At 37.5% G+C, this 22,090-nt stretch overlaps 1 protein-coding gene across 1 annotated transcript in view; it reads right to left on the reverse strand.

Annotated features, from left to right (window-relative positions):
• SEMA3A (semaphorin 3A) overlaps positions 1 to 22,090 on the reverse strand; it is a 165,330-nt gene that overhangs the window by 108,135 nt on the left and 35,105 nt on the right. Inside the window, exons 2-3 of the mRNA XM_058806151.1 lie at positions 9,214 to 9,371; positions 6,523 to 6,585 (exon numbers count right to left, since the gene is read on the reverse strand). Of these exons, the coding sequence (XP_058662134.1) occupies positions 6,523 to 6,585; positions 9,214 to 9,371 (221 nt within the window). The remainder of the gene's footprint in view (positions 1 to 6,522; positions 6,586 to 9,213; positions 9,372 to 22,090) is intronic.

Genomic DNA, 22,090 nt, shown 5'->3' on the forward strand with positions numbered 1-22,090 from the left:
GTAGAACTATTTTTGATATATGTAAGCAAGAGAACTACAGAAAAAAATTAGTTGTGGCCTAAATTAATAGTACTATAGTGACCACATCCTGAGTATAGAGGAACTGTGATATGTGTTTTTTCAGAGCAAACCTATCCTTAATTTTAAAATTAACTTTTATTGAAACAATAGATAGTCAAAAAGAAAAGAGACATGAGGCAAATTTAAGAAAAAATAGTGACCGGCACCAAAGAAAAGGCTTTTCTTTAACTTCATGAGCTTCAGACTGAAGCCCTGAAACAAAATAGGGACAGAACATATCTATAATTTCTACCAGTCATCCAGTTAATGTGTTTTTCTGGAAAGAAATGTATGAAGAGTAAATCTACTCTGTCCATCTTGGGGTGCAGTAAATCACAACATGGAATTACCCAACAACATTTTGAAATAGCAATAGCTGGAAACTCAGCCATAAATAATTCTCAGACTTTGCCAAGGCCAAATGAGGGCTCATGAGGAACACATACTGATAGAAAATTAAACCCCATAACTTTGGGAAGATTTTTTCCTTCATTTCTCTTTACTTTCCCTCTTCTAACGCTATTTCAAAAGTAACAAAGAAAACATTTCTTCAAGACTGAATTAAATCTGCCGAATATTAAATTTCCTTCAGAAGCAAATTTCTATAGTCACACCTATAACAGAAAAATGAACCCAAAATTGGAAAATTAGCTTTCTCCTTGATCTATATCGATTTTTCCCCATACTGAAAGACTTAAATGACTTCCCATGATACATAAATGGGTAAAATATGAAAATATGAACAACTGCCAACCTAATTCTTCCTCTGTACAAGGACGCAAGTTATTACCTTACAGTAACTGATTTTCCTTGGTCAGTTCATAGAAAGAAATATATGCAAATGCCTAATGAACACAAGCTGCAGGACCAACATCTGAAATAAGCCATAAACGAGGCTTTATGCTGCTGTGTTGTGGGGGTCCACCCAAGAACTGGAGCTGGCACAACCAGAAGTTCCTGGGGGGTACAGGTCTGTTCAAGAGCTCCACAGGACTTTGAAAGATTCCAATGCCTTTAACTCCTTTTTCACCAACCCAGTTCACCTCTGAGTAAAGTGGTTGTAGGTTTAGAGGGGTTTTCCCCCCCCATCTTTCTCTTTTGTCTGTAGTCAGCTGTTTTCCAAAGCAGCAGTATTACAGCTGCACACTGCTTACAAATGTCTCACTCTCTCCTCTCCCAAATGGCAAGGAACTATTTGGTAGGAAATTGTGTCCACATTAGAGAACCTTGTGTCCACAAGAAGGGGTGAGCAGCCCTCAAGCTGAAAACCCCAGCATCCTAACTGGAACAGTTGAGAGTAAGAAGGAATATGATCCAGCATATTTATCTTACACGTGTCACAAAAAACACTTTTCTTCTTGTAGTAGGTTGTACTGAGAATAAATTCTGTCCCCAAACTCATTTGAGACCAGTTGTTTAGGATTTTTACTCATTTTCCCCCTCTTCCCAGGGGACATTCACCTTTCTCTTTTCCCCAGGCTGGAAGGGCATCCTGGGTCTTTAGCTTTGGTAAAGAATTTTACTGCTGTGATGGAGACAGGAAGCCAGAAAGGAAAAAGGGATGGCAATGAAGGTTGGTGGGAGAAAAGCTGGAAATTTGGCTGTAGATGTCCTCCAAAGGAAGAACCCTGACAGAAAGGAATGAACTTCTCTTTGGCACACCCAAAGGGCCAGAGGTAATTTGACTGGAAAAACTGTGCCTGTCAGACGAATTTAGAAACATGCTTTCTAGATCCAGCCAGCATTGTATATTTAATTTTCAGACTCCCTCTTCAGATCTTTGTTTATAATAACAGATGAAAAGAATTACTTTTACTTTCTGCCTTTATGTTCTTCTATTTTCCCTAAGGCAACAACAGTAATAAAATGAGTTAAAGGGACTCGCGTTCAATTATAGCCAACTATGTTTTTCCAAAATATCACCAGATATGGCTGAGGGACACTTGTTGAGTCACTTTTTACTTTCTGGGTTCTTTTGGGTTTTTTTCTTTCCAAATAAAATCATTGCACACTGATGGATCCATAAACCTAAAGTTTAATCAGACAATTGATCTTCCTATATTTTAGGAAGGGGATGAAAAACTTTAAAGAAACCATAAAATAAGATCACATATGAACATTTTGGCTTTAAATATTACTGTAACAAATGAGATGGTGCATTAAATTGCAGTCATGTGATTCTATTTGTATGGACAATAAATTTAATAATAAGTGCTAGCTACATTTTAATGCAAAGAAGCATGCACAGAATATAGCTATGTCATAAAGTATGTGTAAAGAGCCTGACTGCTCTGTCACTGGAAATAGGATGCTGATCTAAAGTGATTCCAAACTGCTGTCAAGAGAACTATTAAGTATAAAAAAGTTAAGCGCAGTTGGAATCAGGTGAGAGATAATAACTAGGTAAAATTTAATTCCAATTAAACAGCCCAGGTAGATGCCTATCTCCTTTTATTATTATAATCCAGTCAGTGCTTACCCACATGCAAATGTGCTGGTACACTTCAGCTGTGCACACAGCAGTGTAACTCTGTCTGGACCTGGATGGAGTAACTCTGTGTTCATGTGACAGAGCAGATGTAGAAACTTGCTGGTACCAAGGAAAAGTTCTTGGCACTCTTTGTATCTGTGTGTACATCAATGTGCATTTCTCACCAGAAACATCCAGGGAGAAGCTGATACCTCACAGTGTGCAAAGTGTGTGTCTGTCATTGTGCAGCTTGTCCTATGTGACTTTGTTAAAGCACCTGCTGAAATTTTATACATTTATGCATGTCAAGGCCAGAAGGGACGGTTTCAACAATTTAATTTGACCTGGAATCTTTAAAAGCGGCTATATAAACTGGATAGTCAAATTGCACTTGAAAGTAACATCTTGAGGTGCCCTTCAGAAACACATTTTTTAAGCTTTCAGGTAATAGAAACCTATTGTACCCTTTAATAGGAATTACTCTGATTGTGTAATTTGTGAACTACTGCTACAGTGCAAATCTAATGCAGAGATTTATTGACTAAACAGCCAAAGCAGCCAAAACTTTCAAAGCAATGACAAATTAACAGTTTAAGGACTAAATGAGGTTTCCAGTCAGGAACTTATCCTTGCCCTAAGCCAGCCTGCAAAACTAATTAGTGTTTCTGATAACTTTTGTAAACCACCAAGCTCTGCTTTGCTGGTTTATGATATCCCAGGATTGTCAAAATAGAATTGTAGCCACTTCTTTTTTCTTTTGCTGTTAGTTACCTGTTATTTATCCCACATTTAATGCAGAGATTGCCATGTGTATTTGTAGGTGACTATCATATTTTTAAATGAAATATTGAGGCTCACCAGTGAGGAATATTACTAGCAGCATGACTGTTCTGTAAGTTTAATACAAAAGCTGAGAATTATTCTGTGGAGACTTTGTCTTCTTTGATCATTACCAAGGTCTGGCCAGGAACCATGAGAAATATTCACAGGGCTAACAGAAACCAGAATAGATCAAATAAGACACTGAAGTCCAGAATAGCAAGAAATCCTCACAGAATTACTCATTTAGTTGAATTACGTAAGCAAATATCCTATTTATTATTTATAGCCTTTAATTTTTTATGAACAATGTTACTTTGGTGCTTGTGATACTCTATACTGAGGAAAAGGAAATATATTGTAATACTAAGTAGTTAACACGGGTCAGTAATTACGATTTTATTGGAAAAAAATCTATATTTTAGCAGTTAACCTTTTTCAGAGAAGTCCTGCTTTAATAAGTATTGCATAGCTTGGGGGGGAGGTGGGGGGGGAGTTTTTCAGCAACTCTCCTCAGCTTACTCATATGGAAAAAAATCCAAAGCACATTTAGCACATTTTAAAAATTTTATCTACCTAACCAGTGAGTAAAGCTTAAATAATTAACATATTCTAAGCCCTTTGAAAGCAGAAATTAAAATGACTGTTGAAGCAACAGAGGGGCAGCAGGAGAGCAGGAATGGGCCCCGTTGGCTGCTCCCCTCAAATCCCGCGTGGAGCATCCTGAGCCAGACCCTGCTGTGCTGGGACTGACAGCACCAGGAGCAGGACTCCCTCTGAGGGAGCGAACACAGCACTGAATTACCTCTTCTAACCATGAGGGGAAACCTCAGAGGTCATGGCTGAGGTCAGCAGCGGGGCAGGGCTGGGGCTGTGCTGGTGCTGCAGCTGCTGCAGCGCACCTGGCCCATTAGTGGGGGTTGCATTTGCAGCACTGGCTTACCCTAGAGATCAATAATTAAAAGGAGAGTTTTTTTGTTTTTTTTTTTAAAAAAAAGACCTCCATGCAGAAGTATAGGCTGTCATGTAGAAAGTTTTGAACCACCACAAGTGAGGAGTATATAATATCTTAGAAGTGGTACATGCTGAAAGCAGTATTATATCGAGCCTGGTTTATAAGTTGCTTTATTTGTCCTCTTTTTCTCCTGTTCCCTCTAATGAGAGTTTGTTGAGTTATTTTTATGGCCCTTATGTTTCACACTCCCAAGGTAATGACAATGGCTTTAAGAATTAATAAGAGAGGAAAAGTAAGATTTTTTAAATTATCTCTAATTAAAGATGTTGCATTAAACATGTTGCTTGTAATGCACTGGTTTTTGGCATGGTAGCTGTAAATATTTAAAGAAAATGTTCTGATCACATCAAGATATGTATTCCCTCTTTATAGCCTTCTACATGTTTATTTTATTTCTCACCTACTCCTGTAGAGAACCCTAAAATTACAAAAAACCAAAAACAACACCCCCCAAAAAAAAGCAAAACCACCCCAAACAACCTTACAGGATCCAACCTTACAGGATCTACTGCCAGGGTCACACACTGCACTGCACAGTGGTGTGGGCTTCACCTACTCATTATCAGCAGGTGTAGCTGTCCTTGTATGATAGGAAGAAAAAGAACCAAGGTGAATAAAAGTTACAGTATAAGCAGTCTTCTCAAGCTCACCACAGTCAGATGGGCACCTCTCAGCTTACTCCAATTTTACTTTACAGTTTTAAACAACTAAGCTGAATTAGAATCAGCTTAGTCAAATGTATAAATCATACTCTTTCTTACTATGGTGAGTTTCTAAAAATAATTATTTAAAAAAACTAATATACTTTCATGCTAGGTACTGAATCTCTTATTAGTTTTCTAGGTTTTTACTCCAGTCATGAAAAAAATCTACTTAATGAAATTTCATAATACTTCACATGAGATGAAGCAGGAAGGTTAGTTAATTTACTCATATATTTAACACTAGCCCCTTTTTTTAACCTTGAATATTAGCTATTCTAGGCTTCACCTTGCAAAGTACTGCTGAAAATCATTTGTGGACATGAGCATGGATTACTTTAAATGCATTTTTTCTATGTAATGAGATAGCCTGGGTATCTGGCATTTCAGCTGCCCCATCACACATTTAGCTTAGCCCATATTTCTTACTTTTTACCCAATCTACCTCCACTGCTCCCAGATGGCATTTTCTGAAGACAACTGTCCTCTATGGCCCAGGTAAAGACTGATGAGACTATTTTTATTATGACCTAGGAAATTATTCAAATGGAGCTCTCCAGAGGCATATGGTTGGCATTATGAATATTTTACAGAATCATCTCTGAAAATCAGGCCAATAGCACACACACAAGGGGCCAAGTTCCACTCTCACTTATACCTTGGCAACCACGATGATTTCCCACTTGGCTTTGCTATGCAAGTATTTGTTTGGCTTATTGCATGCATGTATTTTTTATCTGATTTTCCCCTTTTCTTTAGCCCTATTTCCCAAACTGCTGTATAAAGAAGACAGCTACTGTCAGTGTGGAATGATTGCTATTTGGGGGCTGCTGGCTATGTCTCTCTTACCTCATAAATACAGGGAATAGGATGTACACAGGAATGAGGGAAAATGTTCAGAAAATGATGCCTGGTGTAGCAGGGTCTTTCCTGACTTTCCCGAAGCACCAAAACTGATGCAGAATGTTTACACCACCTTGACCTCAATATTGCCATGAACTCCATGCAGGAAAGGGCTCTGGGGAACCCACTGGCTCCAGAGAGATGCTACAAAGAGAAAGAACTTCTTGGAACTCCCTGAGGACTGGGACCTGGAGCAGGGCAAAAATGGGTCAAAACATTATGTACCTTCTCATCAGGAGATGAGTATGCAAAGGCTGATATTTCTCATTCTGATATTTCTTCTTTCCTACTGATTTTTTTCTTCTTTGGTATATAAATTTTATTTTATCTGTATGATTTCCATGTATAAATTGAAACCCTTGGTAATGTAATAACCATTCTTAAAAACCCTTCTATATAAGAGAACTGAGAAAACTCAAGAGTGAAGTTATGATCAGATGTGTGACCTTCCAGAGTAGGAAAAATACTTTAAGAATTAACACAGTAGGACATGATAAAATATTTACAATGTTTTATAAAAGGGAAAAAAAACCCTAAAAAAGATTTGTACTTACCACAATATCTTTTCCAGCCCACTTGCACTCATCCCTTCGGGAATGTGATACAGGCCAAACAATCTAAAGACACAAAACAAAAAATCACATTGTGTTATTTCATGCTTCAGCATTCACAAATTGGAGGCCAAATGCTTACGAAGTCCCTTTACCCAATTTATCTCCCCCCCCATTCTTTTCCTTATTTCCTTTTCTTTCCTAAAATTTGACAACAAAGGAATGAAATACTGGGAGCAAAAGCAGGAATAATAAGTGTCATAGTAAAAACAGTCTTGAAGTCTGCATTGTGAATTTCAGCTGTGTATCTCCAGTCCTAATGATAAGGGAGTTGACTCTCCATTGACTGAGTGTTCTTTCAATCTTTTAAATCTCATATAATGGAAATACAATCTCACGTTAGAGTCCCAGCATCAGAAATAAAGTGTGTGCCTCTTCTATTAGAGTGTATCTAATAGTGAACTCTTTTGCTGGTTCAGTTAATTAAATAATAAAAAACTAGTCATGGTATTTGACAAATATTGCACCATCAAAATAGAAATGTTTATGCTGTTTCTATAGAGCCACCCTAAAGCAACTAATCCTAAATCTAGGTTTTCTGTAGTGTTTGCTTAGCAGAAAATGGATCTCACCTCATACAGAGAAAATCCAGAGACCCTCACAGTCAATTATTCATGTTTCTTTGAAAAGCTTTTAGGAATTACATATAGAATAAAACATGATCTTCCCATAAAATGCCAGGCTATTCATTTGGGAGCCTCAGATAATGCAATATGAATGGCTTTAAGTCTGGATTACAGTCTTGGTGTTCAATATAGTTTGTTAATACAAAGCAAAGGGTAAAATATTAAAAAAAAAAAAGATGGAATGTTAGTGACTGAAGGGGTCAAAGGGGATGTTGCAGATGATATTTGGAAATATAGTTTGCAACATTTTTTAAATTCAAAATTTTCTTAATGGAATCCAAACAGCAATCAAACACCATAAGTCTATAAAATCAGGTTGAAAATTTTATGAGCACATTCTCTCTCAGAGGATTCCCACTACTTCCTGTTGCTATTCTCAGCTTAAAATGTGCAGATATGTGAAAATTTAAATTTACTAGGTTGAAAAACATTAACCAAACTTCTCAGATATCCCAAAAGGACCAGTTCAAGCTTAGTTCAAGTTTTGGGCAAAAATCTGAGTATTTTTCAAACCAGTATATTTCAAGACAGATGTTCTTTCTCCTTAGTCACACAGTAAAATCTTTTCCTCTAATTTGGTTTAAAAGACAGCTAAGTCAAACTGGTTTTAGTACATTGAGAAATTTGGCTTTTTGAGTTTTGATGTTGCCATCAGCATTTAGACAGAAACTTGAGGAGTTTTCTTAGGCGGCAGAAGCAATAACTGATGAAGTTGGAGCTCAAGTGTACCACTGGCTGCATTCTAATTTTGATTGAAGTGTCTTAAATGACTCTCCTATCTATAATAAACAGATCCCCAAACTCTTAAAGCTTTTTGCCTACTCTTAAATCTAAATTCTCTAAATCTGCTGCTAAAATACAATTCCATGTTACTGACAGCAGTTCTTTATTTAATCTCTTATTATTTGTATACAAAGTCAAACAGTGTTCTAAAAGTATCTGAATATGTAAGTACGTAAAATACAATCACTCCCATTCTACAGAGCTGTTGTCTGCAATGGAAACACCTTCTTTCCTTTAATTGTTCCAGATGTTTTGCACATTAAGCTATTGACCCCTCAGAGAATTCAAATAAATAGCTAGTTTCCTTTATAGCTGCTCTAAAGAGAATAGAAAAGAAAATACTCAGTTTTCCTTTTATCCTCTTATCCTTAGAGAATACAAATGAATAGCCTGTCTTCCCTCTGAACAGAAAACACAAGGTATTTATTGCTATCATCTTAGGAAGCTAATAGTCAAACGGCCAAAAGGTCAGGAACACTAAGAAAAAAAAATAATCCCTGGGTATTGAGGCAATATATCTCTCATAAAAGGGTACTCTCTGGATTTTAAAATGTGCCATCGAAATACTTAATAGAACAAATCAAACCTCCATCTCATTGTTTACCTTCTTGACATTTTGTCTTACTCAAAAAAAGGAAAACTTAATTATTTATTTGGATTCCAGCAGAAGAATGACACTAAACTGCTTGTCAGCTTTTAATTAGTCACCAACTTTCACTGGGAAATTACAATCTCCGTCAAGAATGGCAATATTTTATGGACTTCTTGTTCTTTTACTAATACTGGAACTATTTTGGTTCATAAGCAGCAGAGTGCCTACAAGTGCTGAGTTAAGGAAGAAAAATCAACACTTGGACTCCCAAAAAGATTCTTTTATCTGCAGACAAATACAGAGCAGTATGGTCTTTCTGTTTAAGCTGTCATAACAGATGCTTGGCTTTTTTAGCAGTTGCCATGTTTGGGAAATAGCTGGATTATTCACTTATCATTGACTTCTTTTTTTGTAGTCTTATTAAAAAAAATATTGTAGATTATATAGTCAAAGGTCACAGGCTCACTATAAATTTCTTTTCATAGAGTCAGCAAATATTTTTGTCGTAACAGTACTCCTGACATCCAAACACTTCCTATATAATTCCAACAGCGCACAACATAGGCTGAGCAATAAAGAGTCTTTAACATTCAAAGCACATATTTACATTGTACAGAACATGAATGAATGTACCTTTTGGTACTCCTTGATGTTAACCAGGTTGAAAGAAAATATGTGATCCTTTGCTCCAACGTACAGCCGGCCGCGTTCCTCGTCCAAGAGGAAAGTGTGGTAACTGGAGCTATTAGCTAGTCCATTGAAATTGATTACATTGTTGGATTCCAACATTTCTGTAAAATAAAGGTTAATACTTCTGTTGTTAATGCGGTCAAAGAAAATAGAAACTTTTATTTTGACTTGTACAGATATAATTTTAGGAATTTGTGCTCATGGTGTAGAAACAAGTGAAAACATTATTTATCTGGGCCCCTGAATGTGTTTTTATTTCAAGCACCCAAACTGCTTGTGAGATTGAGCTCTACAAAGAGGTTGAAACAACAGTGAAATCAATTAAAAACCTGTATGAGCTTTTAGGTGGCAACATTCTATTCATGTAGCTCATCAACTGTTGGACAAAGTTCAATTTAGTTCAATCAATGAGATTTGCAAGGATAAACTTGGGGATAACTGACCGATAACCACAATTAAACACAAAATCTATTTCCAGCAGAAAAAAACATTTTATAAAGATCTGTAAGTTATGAGAAAAGTGATAAGAATGGCTAACTGATGAGATAAAATAACATGTAGCACCTTTTCTTAAATGTATTATCTTCTGAGCTTTCTCACACAGGTGGCATGTTGTTTCCTTGCTTGGAACAAGAATTTAACTAGAGAAAGTACCCTTGCTTCTCTTTAAACTCAAGAGTAATTTTCTAGTTCTGATATTCCTCACAGAGATTTGCAGTTGCCATAGACAGGATTTTTTTAAGCACAAGGATCCACAGAATCATCTTAGCTATTCAAACACTAACAAAGTCATATGCATTCTTCTGAAAAACGCTTTTACCATAAGTTATGGACCATAATAGTATAAATATTAATGAGAACTCACTTTCTTTATGCCTATTTATATTCATATCGGGACCAAAACCAAACCATCTCTATCATTTTAAGGCATGTCTCCACCAGTAAGTCATCAATAAAAAAGTTTCCTGGAGATGACAAATCCTACATGGTTCTAGCCGTGAGCTTGTGAATGAAGAAGGCAAACATCCAGCTTTAGGAGCAGGAGCAGCTCCACTGATGGAGCCATAAAGACAGATGAGAAAGGAGTGAACACATCAGCATCACTAGGGCTGATGGCCTGAGGGCATGGCCTGAGTTTCAGGTATGTAATGTCTGCATCAATTCTGCCACGTGTGAAAGGCAAGGATGTATGTAACTCCTCTGAGACCACATCCCAAATGCCTGCATGTCCAGGATTCACCTGACAGTGCAGAAACCTTCTATGGCTTTTCAGTAAGATCACTCCCATTTTCCCCAATTATTCCAACTGACAAGTGAGTAATCCCATATACTGACTGAAATCAAGGAGAAACTGCTGTTAAAAGTTTCTGTCTAATTTTCAACTCATTTTCTTTCTTTTTAACTCATTCTTTTGTATGAACAAGGAAGATGTTAGGTGGGGATTTTCTGGACCTAGGTAATAGTGATACTTATGATTTTACAGAATTTCACACCTGCAGCTTTGTAGCTCTGCAGATGTTAAATCTATTTTTGATGTTCCCTTATACCAGGTGGATTTTGAAGCAGGTTGAAACTCTGCAAAAACATTAGTAGGCAACATTCTGAAGGAAGACCAACACTGTTAGTTGCATACCATTTAAGATAGCTTTTAGCTTTAATATGCTTTGCATTTATTTGGAAAAGCTCTCACCACCACCAATAGTTAATTCATGTAGCAGTGTAGCAAAGCATCAGAGCAGACACCATATTTTGTTCCTTATTCTACACTTTTTCTCACTAAATATAACTATACATTTATATCACAAATTGTACCGCTCAAGACTGAAGCTCACTTTTTAAAAATTATTTTTCCTTTAAATGTAACAATCAAATTACCTCAAGCAGTCTTGTCAAAATAATTCTTATGGCTTCCTGCCAAGTTCTAGAATTTGACTCTATTGTCCTCCAGTTCACTTATTTGCATTTTGTAAGAGACTTTACTAATTCTCTTTACTCTGTAATGACTGATTCAGATGTTGAATGTCGACTTGCTGAATAGTGAGTGATGTAGATGATTGATTGCTTAACTTGTCTTAAAACTCTCTCTTGGCTAGAAATGCTCTGCTGTCATCTGTATCTGATCATTTTTCTTATAATACAGCTGTCAAAAACCTTTGTAATTTTTTCATCTTTGTTGGTTTGAACTCGTATACGTATGATTCTGCCCTTTGTGACTGCAGCGTAAAGACAAGTGTCTGCTGAAGCCGATGTTACACAAAGGTAAAACTGATAAAAATGAAAATGAGATCAGTTAGGCACACAGCTACTTGGCTTAAAAGAAGCCTGATATGATTTTGCTAATGTAGAGTTCTAAATATTCACATGTACAGATGGTGATTGATGGTGGGTTTTTTTCTTTCTAATATTCATGAAAAATGTGAGATCATAGCATTGGAGTCTAAGGTTTATTATGGCCAAGAGTAAATTACATCATCATCTTCAGTGTTCATAAGTCTCTACAGTAAAACTTAAAAGGACCAGGTGTGGCTGTGCAGAGAAATATATAAAAGGGGTTTTTTTTCTTTTAATTTTCTGCGACTTTCAGAGCATGCAACCCAAACGCTGCTGGGTTTTTTATGAACATGCAATTTAAAGTCAAACTAAAAGCTAAATTCCATTTCCTTCTCTAAGAATGGGATATTTCTTCTACGTTTTAATTCATTATGTGTCATACTGTAACATTACTGACTTTTGCAGATGACAACTGGATTTCTAGGGTCTGTTGCCCAAAAAATTAGGCCTAGACATGCTCCAAGCAGTGAATTTTAAATCACATGACATCAGGTTTCTCCCTGTCAGGGATCAGGTTGAAAATATAGGCTGAGGAGAAAAATGTCCTTTGTGTGTTGATGATTCTCAATCACTACTTATTTAGGTAAGTTTGAGCTACATCAAAAGTAGGAAGAGAAATCCTAAATAATTTTTGCACTTCCTTTGCTGTTGATTCTAACTGATATGTACTCATTCAGTGATGAATTGGCTTTACAGGCCACCCTGGAAAAGGGTGTTGAAGAGCAAAGCAATGGCATTTGCACAATCAATACAAATTAAGTATTCCACCTCCTCAAATTCATTAAAGTGTTTACTATCCAGTGTCTTCAGTATGCAATGAGTGTCTATTGCTGAGAGAAGGAGCAAGACACGGCTCAATCCCAAAAGGGCACTGGCATCCATCAATTCTACTAAGAGTCCATCACTCATGCTGGCAAGGTTAGTGGATGATCAGCGATAACATAAACCCAAGATTTACAACAAAGATCGCATTGTAATGACAAGAGGAAATGATAAATGCATTAAATTAATCAATTAAATTAATACTGTCTACTAGCAAAGCCTAAATATTTTCCCTTTTTTTTTCTTCTTATTAAATGTTGGCCTAGCCATGTTCTGTGCAGACAGGTAATGGCTGCCCACTCATAGTCTTTTTTTTTTCCTTTTTTACATCCTGTATCATCTGTGCAGTTATTTTTATTGCACAGATGTAACATTACTCCACCGTTTCTTCAGTAATTTCCCAGAGAATTTCTTCAGTAATTGCCCTGAGATAATTTTCTCATTTCCTTTTGACACATCCTCAGCTGTAGTCACACCTGTACTTTGAACAGGAATGAATGAGCCCTATACAGCTAACCCCTGCACACTACAACTAGCATTGTCTGTGAAATGCTGTATGAGGCAGATTTGAAGTGGAGCATGGTATTTTGAAGGTAAAAGAGATTTCATTGCTTTTGTTATTGGTGCTTCATTCCCACATTTATTAAGTGTTGCAGGTGACCAAAACAAACAATTTCAAATGCACCATACCTTAAAAAATAATCATATTATAATGAATGTGATGATCACTGAAACCAGATGGAGATTAAATTTCTCAGGGTTTGTGGGCTAGATGCCCCAAATAACCACTTCAACTGGCTTTAATTCCCATTCCTGACTTACTTTCTCCATCTTAGTCTCCTTTCCCAGCCAGTGTCAGGCTTGAAGTATTTGACCTCTTTCAAAGTGCTTTTCTGTAGACTCTGCATGGTCTTTTTTCTATTAACTGATGTGTCTGTTGATCCAGTCTGACTCCTGTCAGAACATTCACTTTGCCAGAGAGAGTTGGCAAATTTACAGAAGAAAACCAGTCCCTAACTCTTGCCTTCCTTTTAATACGTGGTTATTTAATTTGCTAATGGAATTGTAACTTAATAGTATATATACACACAGAGGGCCAAATTCCTGCTGTGAAATCCATGGAGATATGCATGCACAAGAAATGTAGATTTGGTTTATTTTTATCACACTTCTTCATTAAAGAAGAAGCCAGAAAACCACAGCTATAGCTGAGATGAATACAGTCATGCAGATCCTGAAGTTTGGTTTATCCATGGTTGGTATTCCACTGTAAACCTTGTTTTATGTCTGTGTTCCCTCAGCGGAGTTTGTCAGGAGGAGAACACAACAAAAGAAAACGATGTTATTTTTCACTTATCTACTAGGAGGCAAACTGTCTTTAATCTTTTTAGCAAGAGGGAGTTTGTCTGTGTAACAACTTAGAAAATTTGTGGGCTTTGGCCTACATCCCTGTTACAGACTTCACAACGACACACACCAGCCAAGACTGTTTTTGCTGATAAGGGTGAAAAGGGCACATCAATTTCTCTGAAAACCAGAGGGACGGTTTCCTAGTCTCCTCAGCAGGACTCAGATCTGGTCCTGTCCTATTCCTGGTGACTCTGCAGGGAGTGCTGCTCGTCACAACACGCTCCCCAAGCCAACGAGTGGGCTGCTGGTTGCACAGAACTCCCAGCCTGCATTCCTCTGCCAGCAGCGATAAGATCTCGCTGGAGATCTCCCAGCAGCAGGTAAAAGATGAGTCAAGGCCATTATGCCATCAAACAGGGATTTTGCTGAACTGTGAGCAGTGCCTCCCACAACGTCATGCTGGAACATTTCCTTCTTCTCTCGCCAGGCTTCTACTTTGGCTGCAGAGGATCAGGTGGCCACACGTTTGCACATGCATTTCTTGCTTACACAGATGCATATTGTGCCTGTTCTGTATATCAGCATGTGTATCTCTCTAAATAATCCCAGGTGTAAATTAGTCATTGCTCTTTGAGTAATTATTTGCTGAATTCTTAGATACATACAAGGAAAGAAGTGGGTATGTTAACTTCCAAGCTCTCCTGCAGCTTCCCCATTTCATTGCCGTGAGTGCAGATGGTGACTTCTGCCCCAGTCAAGCAGTTATGGAAAAGGCAGGGACTGGCAGGAAATCAAGAGAGCTTCCTGCAAGGCATGAGCCAGCAGAGCTATGTGGCAAAACCAGCAGTGGAAAAGCATGGAAAATGCACAGTACTTGTTGGGAGCCCAGTCCCCGCCTGGATGAGACAATGGCTGTCACACAGTGACACTTCAGTGGAGTATTTCCATATATAGTGGAAAACACCTGTCTGAATCAGTCTGAAATCAGGTGAGCTTGACCCTATGCCAGGTCTAATGCTTAGTAAAATGGCCAATAGCCTGGAGAATGATAACTCCTTTCCCCCCACCCAGGATTTAACTACTTTATACCACTATTATTTTCTTTCATTGACTCATCAGACATCACTGGGACCTTAGGATCTAGCCCTTAGTGGAGAGGAGAATGGTTCAGTCACCCACCTTAATTAAAAAATAACTTGCTAACAGTTTGTGGTACAATTCAAACTTCTATAAAACAAAACAAGGAAATCTAATTTACCCTTTTTTTTTTTTTTTCTTTTAGCATTTCACCTGAGGGAGGAAAAATAATTGCAGAAACTTTTGGTTTGTGACATCTTTTAGTTTAACTGGTCAGATTATATATCTTTCACTTATATTCAAACTGTTCCAGTATTTCCAAACTATTTTTACCAGAAAGTCTTTGATTTCATATTAGGAGCAGAAGAATAAAGACGTCCAAATTATCAACACCCTCCCTTCCAAAAAAACCCCCCAACAACTTATGCTTTCAGATAATTTTAGAATTATGCTGCTTGGAAATACCAGAAAGTGACCAGTTTTATCTCAAATGAAACAAAAACAGGCTTATGAAGTGCATGAGATCACATAGTGCAGTAAGTGATTTATCCATTTTTAGAAATGTAACATGAAAACTTGTAATCAGCACCTTTGGGTTTTTGCTACACTAGAGTCACAGAAACTTGAAACTACACAGCGTTTGTTGTTGATGGCAATTCAGTGTTATTGTAATTTGAATGAGATAAATCACTGGGAGAAAAGGGAGGGGTTATCTTATCAGTAATCAAAATACAATTGGAACAGAGCCCCTCACAGCTGTTCAATCAGTCCCAGCTTTCATCCTCTTCATCTACCTTATCATAACAGTTGCCAATCACCTGGTTTCACTGAACTCTACTAAAAGGAGAAGAAAACAGTACCATATTTGTTTTTGAGCAAAACTTCTGCTTCTGAGAGAACACGTAGTTCAGAAACACAGTTCAGGGAATTATTACAGCTTATCAATTAGAGGTAGCTAGGACAATATATACAGTTTTTTGTGCAATCGTGATGTAAACCAAGGATTTTAAATGAAACACTCCTGCCCACCTTTCACTGCAGCAAAGAAAACTTGAGGGCCAGAAGTATAGTTTGATTAAAACCAGATACCTGGAAGAAGGAATGTTACACCCATGTTTTGTTTCAGTTGCACCAGTATAAGCATGGAATCCTTTGGCTTCAAAATACTGATGCATATGTTTTTTATACTGTAAAACTGGGAGAAGATTTTAGCTCATTAATGTCAGCACTATTTAGCTACATGACAGCCCTTAAAGTGTTTTTGGTCTGAGTAATTGAAAAGGTCACATGATATTTCAAAGACATAAAACATTTGGATTTTTAAAACCAACCTGTTTTCCCTTTATTATTTGTATTATTTGTCCTTTTGGTCTCTGAAAGTGAATCCAGATTATCCCTATGGCTCAGCTATTTCCTTATAAAACATGAGAAATATTAACCTTTGAGCTAAACAAAGACTTGTAAAGCTTGATCTCATACATTTGTAAAATTATTATAATATCACATATTATGAATTGTCTTTGTGAGAAAGGTTATGGCACACACTTAACCATGAACTTCACAAGTATTTAAGCCCAACATTGTCACATAATCACAGACTTATGTTACCCATACTATCTACAGCATTTTTTAATGTGTATGTGATGCATCAGGCAGGAATATATGATGGCAAAAGGAGACCATAATCTGGTTTTACTAAGACATTGTCTGTCTAAGGGAAAATTCATCTGTCTTGAGATTTGAGTAGGTAACATCTTTGCTGCCTCCCATTTGTGCTGGTATAAGAACTGCTCAGGAGAAATAATGGAAGTGATGCATCATACTAATGAATACCCAGATCTTAAGGAGATCTACAACTATCAAGGTTCTTTAAAATGTGGCAATAATACAGCAAAGTAATCATCTAATGCAAAGTTTATAAACATTCTAACTCAAATACTAAAAACACTGCAGGCATATTAACTCAGCCCTCTGAGTTTGCTTAGCCCAGTGTGGCACTGCATGACCTGAAATTGCACCATCTGAGCTAGCACAGGTAAACAGCCAGCTAAATCCTATTCATTAAATAACTCAGTTATCAGATCTAGTTAGAAGTTAATCAATTTTCAGCTCTCTCTATGATACCTCTGTGAAGTTAGTCTCCAGCGAGCAGAACCGGTACTGGTTATCAATTAAGTAAAACTGTGGGTAGCTGTAACTTCAAGGAGTGATTACACCTTATCTATAAACAGCACTGGCCTTGTCTCATTAAATATCATAGCACAGAGGCACAAACACCTTTGCAGGGACTAACACACACACAGTTGTTCCAAGCAGGAATGAGGTGGGAAGACTCACACCCCATCCTCTGCACGCTCGAGCCACACGTTGGGTCCAAGTGTAGCATGGAGCACAATTCTTACTGACTGTTACTAAATAAAGCAAGAATTTATGAACTTTATATGCCAGAACAAAAGCAAGGCAAGAAAAGAGCTGCTGCTCTCTATAGGCACAGCTAGTTGCTGCAGACATTGACCATGCTGCAGTACAAGTGCACCTGAGTTACCCTGAAACTCACTTACATACTCACAGTGGACAACAACACTGGCTAAGAATATAGCAAAGATTAATTGATTTTGCTCTTCATTTAATTGTCACTGGATGAAGCTACATGTTAAATTATTAGGGTGTTTTCTCAGGCAAGCTACTTTAAAGTTAGCTCAAAATACATGACTTTAATTTTCATAATCATGACAATGAAAGTCAGAGATACACAATGCGAGGACAAAATGTCTACATGATGACTTTTGTACAAGTACAATTTGAGAAGTTTTAGGTTTATTTATTATTATTATTAAAGTCATTTCATCTTCCAGAAATCATTATTTCTGAGTAAAATCTCAGATATAAAACTGTCTGAATAATGCCAGAACCTGTCATGATGTTTGGGGACTATTACATAAAAAAAATATTTAAATACAATGGTGTTTTTGAAAATTCCCTTCTGAAAAGGGAACCTCCTAACAACTGAACCTGGAAGTCAAAAACCCAATCAGTGTCTTTGTGATTTTTACACCATGGACTATTAGGAGTCAAAAGTAACAACAATGTCCATATGTGTACTTTAGTTGCAGTTATGATAAAACCCTTCCTCATGCAAGTGTATTTCTTTCCCAGGACAAAAATATTAAAGTATTTTTTAACTTTAAATAAATCCTGCTTTCAGGTACCAAATCAATGTACTTCAAAAATAAGTTAGCTCATTTAGAAGAATGAGCAAATATGAGCTGCTAAGTTTCATAGGGATATCAGAGGAAATTTTTTAAAAGATTGGTGGCTCTATTTTCAAGTGTGACTTTGCTGTTTGACAAGCAAGCCACCATTGACTCTGGGAAAGACTAGTGGGGTAGGTCTGTAAAGGATTTAGATGTCAAAGTTGAGACAGTGTAGGAATGAGGGTGACCTGCAGAGGGTGAGCCATCAGTGAGTGAGAGTGTCAGTGCTTTCACTGGCTTAACAGGCTGCAAGGGAGAGTGTCTCTGCAGCTTCAGACACTGGGACGGAGGAAATCCAACAGAGACAGATTTCATCTGAAATTAAATGAGCTCTAAACTGATGGCAGGCAGGTTTAGATTTGATAGGAGCAAGGAATTCTTTGCTATGAAGGTGGTAAGACACAGGTTGCACAGAGAAGATGTGGATGACCCATCCCTGAAACTGGTCAAGGCCACACTGGATGGGGCTTTGAGCAATCTGGTCTGGTGCAAGGTGCTCCTGCTCACAGCAAGGTGTCCCATACTCTTGGAACTAGATGATCTACAAGGTCTTTTTCAACATAAACCATTCTATGTCTCTATAAAGTCCTTATCTGATGTATTTTATTTTTATTACCAAACTGACAATATAAACTTGCACAAAATATTTACTAAGGTGAATTTATTTAATATGCACAATAGCGTTAGGAAGTTTCCCTAGAAATTTAGTTGCATGTGCAAAGCTACAAAATAGAATAAGTAACACTTGTGTTTTCAGCAGATTTACGATGGAAAATGCATCTGACCTGCTTCACAAAAGGTCTTTTTATGCTTGAAAATCATGTGTGAAACTCTTGCCTCTATTTGTGTAACGACTCTTCAAAGTCCTCTGATTAATAAGATGCAAAAAGGGCTTTGGGTTAGTCCTGCTAGTAGGTAAATCATTATAATCATTATAATTTATGTAGCAGCTGTCTTAGATGGACTGTGTCCAGGTTTTCATATATGGGTACATATCAGTGACCTCATATTCTTAATTTCAGACATAGCTATCAACACTCCTTCTGTTAAAATTTTGTTTTTCCAGAATGGATCTACCCTTGACTTTGATTACATATCCAGCACTTTAAGGAATTGTCTTTTAACATTAATAGAATGGATGAGTAAAATTCATGCTTGGATTTACATCCTTCTCTCTTCTGCTAGCTCTCGTTTCTTCTAATCTGTAAGTGAGGTTTTGGATTAGTTTCAGCAAGGGGCTGAAAGCAATGACTGCAGTTAAGCAGTCTGTGTAGCTCACATTCAGATACACACAGCTCCACTGTGCACTTTAATTGCAGCAAAATACAGCAGGGACTTCTAACCCCTGACACTCCTTGCACAGACTTCATGCCAAAATAAAGTGATAATGCCTAATTTTGCTCTTAATTTATCCTAATGAAAACCAATGGATTTATATAATGGATTAAAGACTCCGATTGCAGTGATTCTGCAATGTGTGTAATATATTTATTGTTCATTAGAACAAATTAGTAAACATTATTTATCAAATATTTCCAGTTGCACCTACAACCTTCTGCGCATCAAAAAGCAATTTCCAGTTTTTCACTTGCATCCAAATGTCATAAACATAATTAATCATTCAGCAGCTAACCCCTCATTTCTCAAATCAAAGTGAATTTTCTCATGCCTGATACTGCTCTGTCAATCAAAATTGTAATGTCTTTCGAGTTACACAAAACAAACTAGATCTACTTTTACTATTTTTATAATTGTTACATGCTCAAATAAGAAACAAGAAATTTATAATTAACTGCTAAACATTCAAATGCTTAACATTCAAAATGGAAAGTAAACCTTACAATTTCTACATTAATTTTTTGGATTCTGGGCATACTCTAAAGGGGCTGGAAGGAATGAAATTCTACCTACAATTTCACTACACAGAAGCAAACTTGCAAGTGTAATTCTGACAACACCAAGAAACTACAGTGTGAAGAGCTTTAAATAGTTTTTAAATCACCCAAAATTTGTCTAAATACACTTCACACAACACAAAGTTAAGCTGTAGAAATTCTTGACATGGGCCGTTGTAAATGGTAAAATTGGTTATAGTTTCAAAGGATAAAGTGGCAAAATCAAGAAAAAGAAAACTTTAAGAGGCTATTAAATTTAGAGACACAGCCTCTAGCTCACCAAGTTCCAGAAATTCAAACTGCAGAAAACTCAGAGAGTATTCTGGGGAACTCTCACTCTCTAACTGAGCTAACCCTGTTATCTTCTACCATGGAGCACCCTGGTTATGGAAACACCATACTGTGTATTTGCTTTGGCTGTGTTTGGAGACAACACATTTCCCTCCTAATCGTGTGTGGATAAAAATGCAGCCGTGACCTGAGTCTTGACAAGGAAAGTGAAGATGCAAAACTCGAAATCTAATTCAGCAAAACGACGGCTGCAAATCCTTTCTCAGCTGGCCATGGAACCTCCCTCACCCTTCCTCCTCCCCACTCCTCCTCCCCTCCTCAAACCCTTTGGGTGAGTGGAAGTATCTGCAAAGAGCATAATGTCACAATGATTGAATTCAGTTTCTCTAACAGCATTTCAACCCCTAATTCCTTCTAAATGCCTTTTGTTTTGAAATAGCTTGTCCATATTGGATCTTTTAAGTGAACTTCAGAAAGAGCCCTCAGCAATTTCCAGTAGAGGTGGAAGAGGAGAAGTGAGAGGATTATGAGCAGCAGTCAGGTAGCACCTCCTGTCTGGCTGGGCTTAATGCACGATGGGGTTTGGGTACAACTTCACAGGGCCTGACCTCAGAGCACAGGTTCACTTGCTCAAAGACTTGTCAGTGTAAATACAGTCGGATTTGTTTGAGCAACAAATCACCTGGTACAGCAGCCCCTATTTAGAGCAGCCTCAGAAGGGGATCCAAAGACAACTGGAAGTAACTTTACGATGTTTTGGCTCCAAGAGCACTCATCCAGTCCCACCTGAACTGGCTCGCAGCAGGCTCCTGGTGGGTGCTCCCAGCTGACAGGGCCCAACTGCAACGTGTCCAGCCACATCTCCTCCCACCTCCCCAGCAAATGTCAGTATGAGGGAGGTGACAAGCACACAAATTAGAACGGAAAAAGTGAAAATACTGTTCCAAAAGTAACGAAAACCAAGCAATATTATGTTCAATGAAATTAACTTGGGAGGAGAGGAGGAAAACCCTGGTGTGGCTGCCTACCGTGCTAAATATCCATCTTTTTGCAGAGGTTTTATTCTTTTCCACTCTCCTTGGACTAGCAGAAAGGTGATCTAGTCTACACCACTGATCCTAGATGTCTCATCATTCTAAATAAATGGTAGCTCTTCTTGCATCAACACAATAGCATCATTATCCTTAGTGTTACCATCAGGAAAGAAAAATAATGGAAGTTTTTATTTCTGAAGCTCCAGTGGAATATAAATGAGAATCATTATACCATTTTTCCTCAAGCCACAAAAACTGCACTTTTCTTAGCAAGAGAGAAATCAGAGCTCACATTGGTATCATTTACTTTGTGTCCCTGTCAGAACAGAAGTCTTTAGAGACTGATCTGTAGACTGAAGGTATCAGTGAAATGGTCCAGGCACACTGAAATGGAAAGCAGAGTTTGCCTTCTTATCTTTACTATGTAAAATGAGAAATACCAAAACGTAACCATTTTTGCAAAATGTACTGCGAATTTTAACCTAGTTTATTTTTCCACACTCTGCATTTATTTGCACTTTTTGTGTTTTGAAGCAGGGCCATTTTTCACCTGGATTTAGGAAACACTGTCCACTGGCACCATACTGCCATGCCAGCACAACGTGAATTTAATGAATTTCTTACACACGTTGTGTAGCCTCAGTGTAAGTTTGGTTCATGTAAAGGGCGCATTAAAACTTGGAATGCTGTGGGGGAAAAGGCAGGGCACTTTCCAGTTCCCCTTCCAGACCCAATGATATTATTCATTCTCGTCAGCTCCACTGGT

Source organism: Ammospiza caudacuta, chromosome 5, assembly GCF_027887145.1.
Source record: "Ammospiza caudacuta isolate bAmmCau1 chromosome 5, bAmmCau1.pri, whole genome shotgun sequence".
NCBI classification, from domain to species: domain Eukaryota; kingdom Metazoa; phylum Chordata; class Aves; order Passeriformes; family Passerellidae; genus Ammospiza; species Ammospiza caudacuta.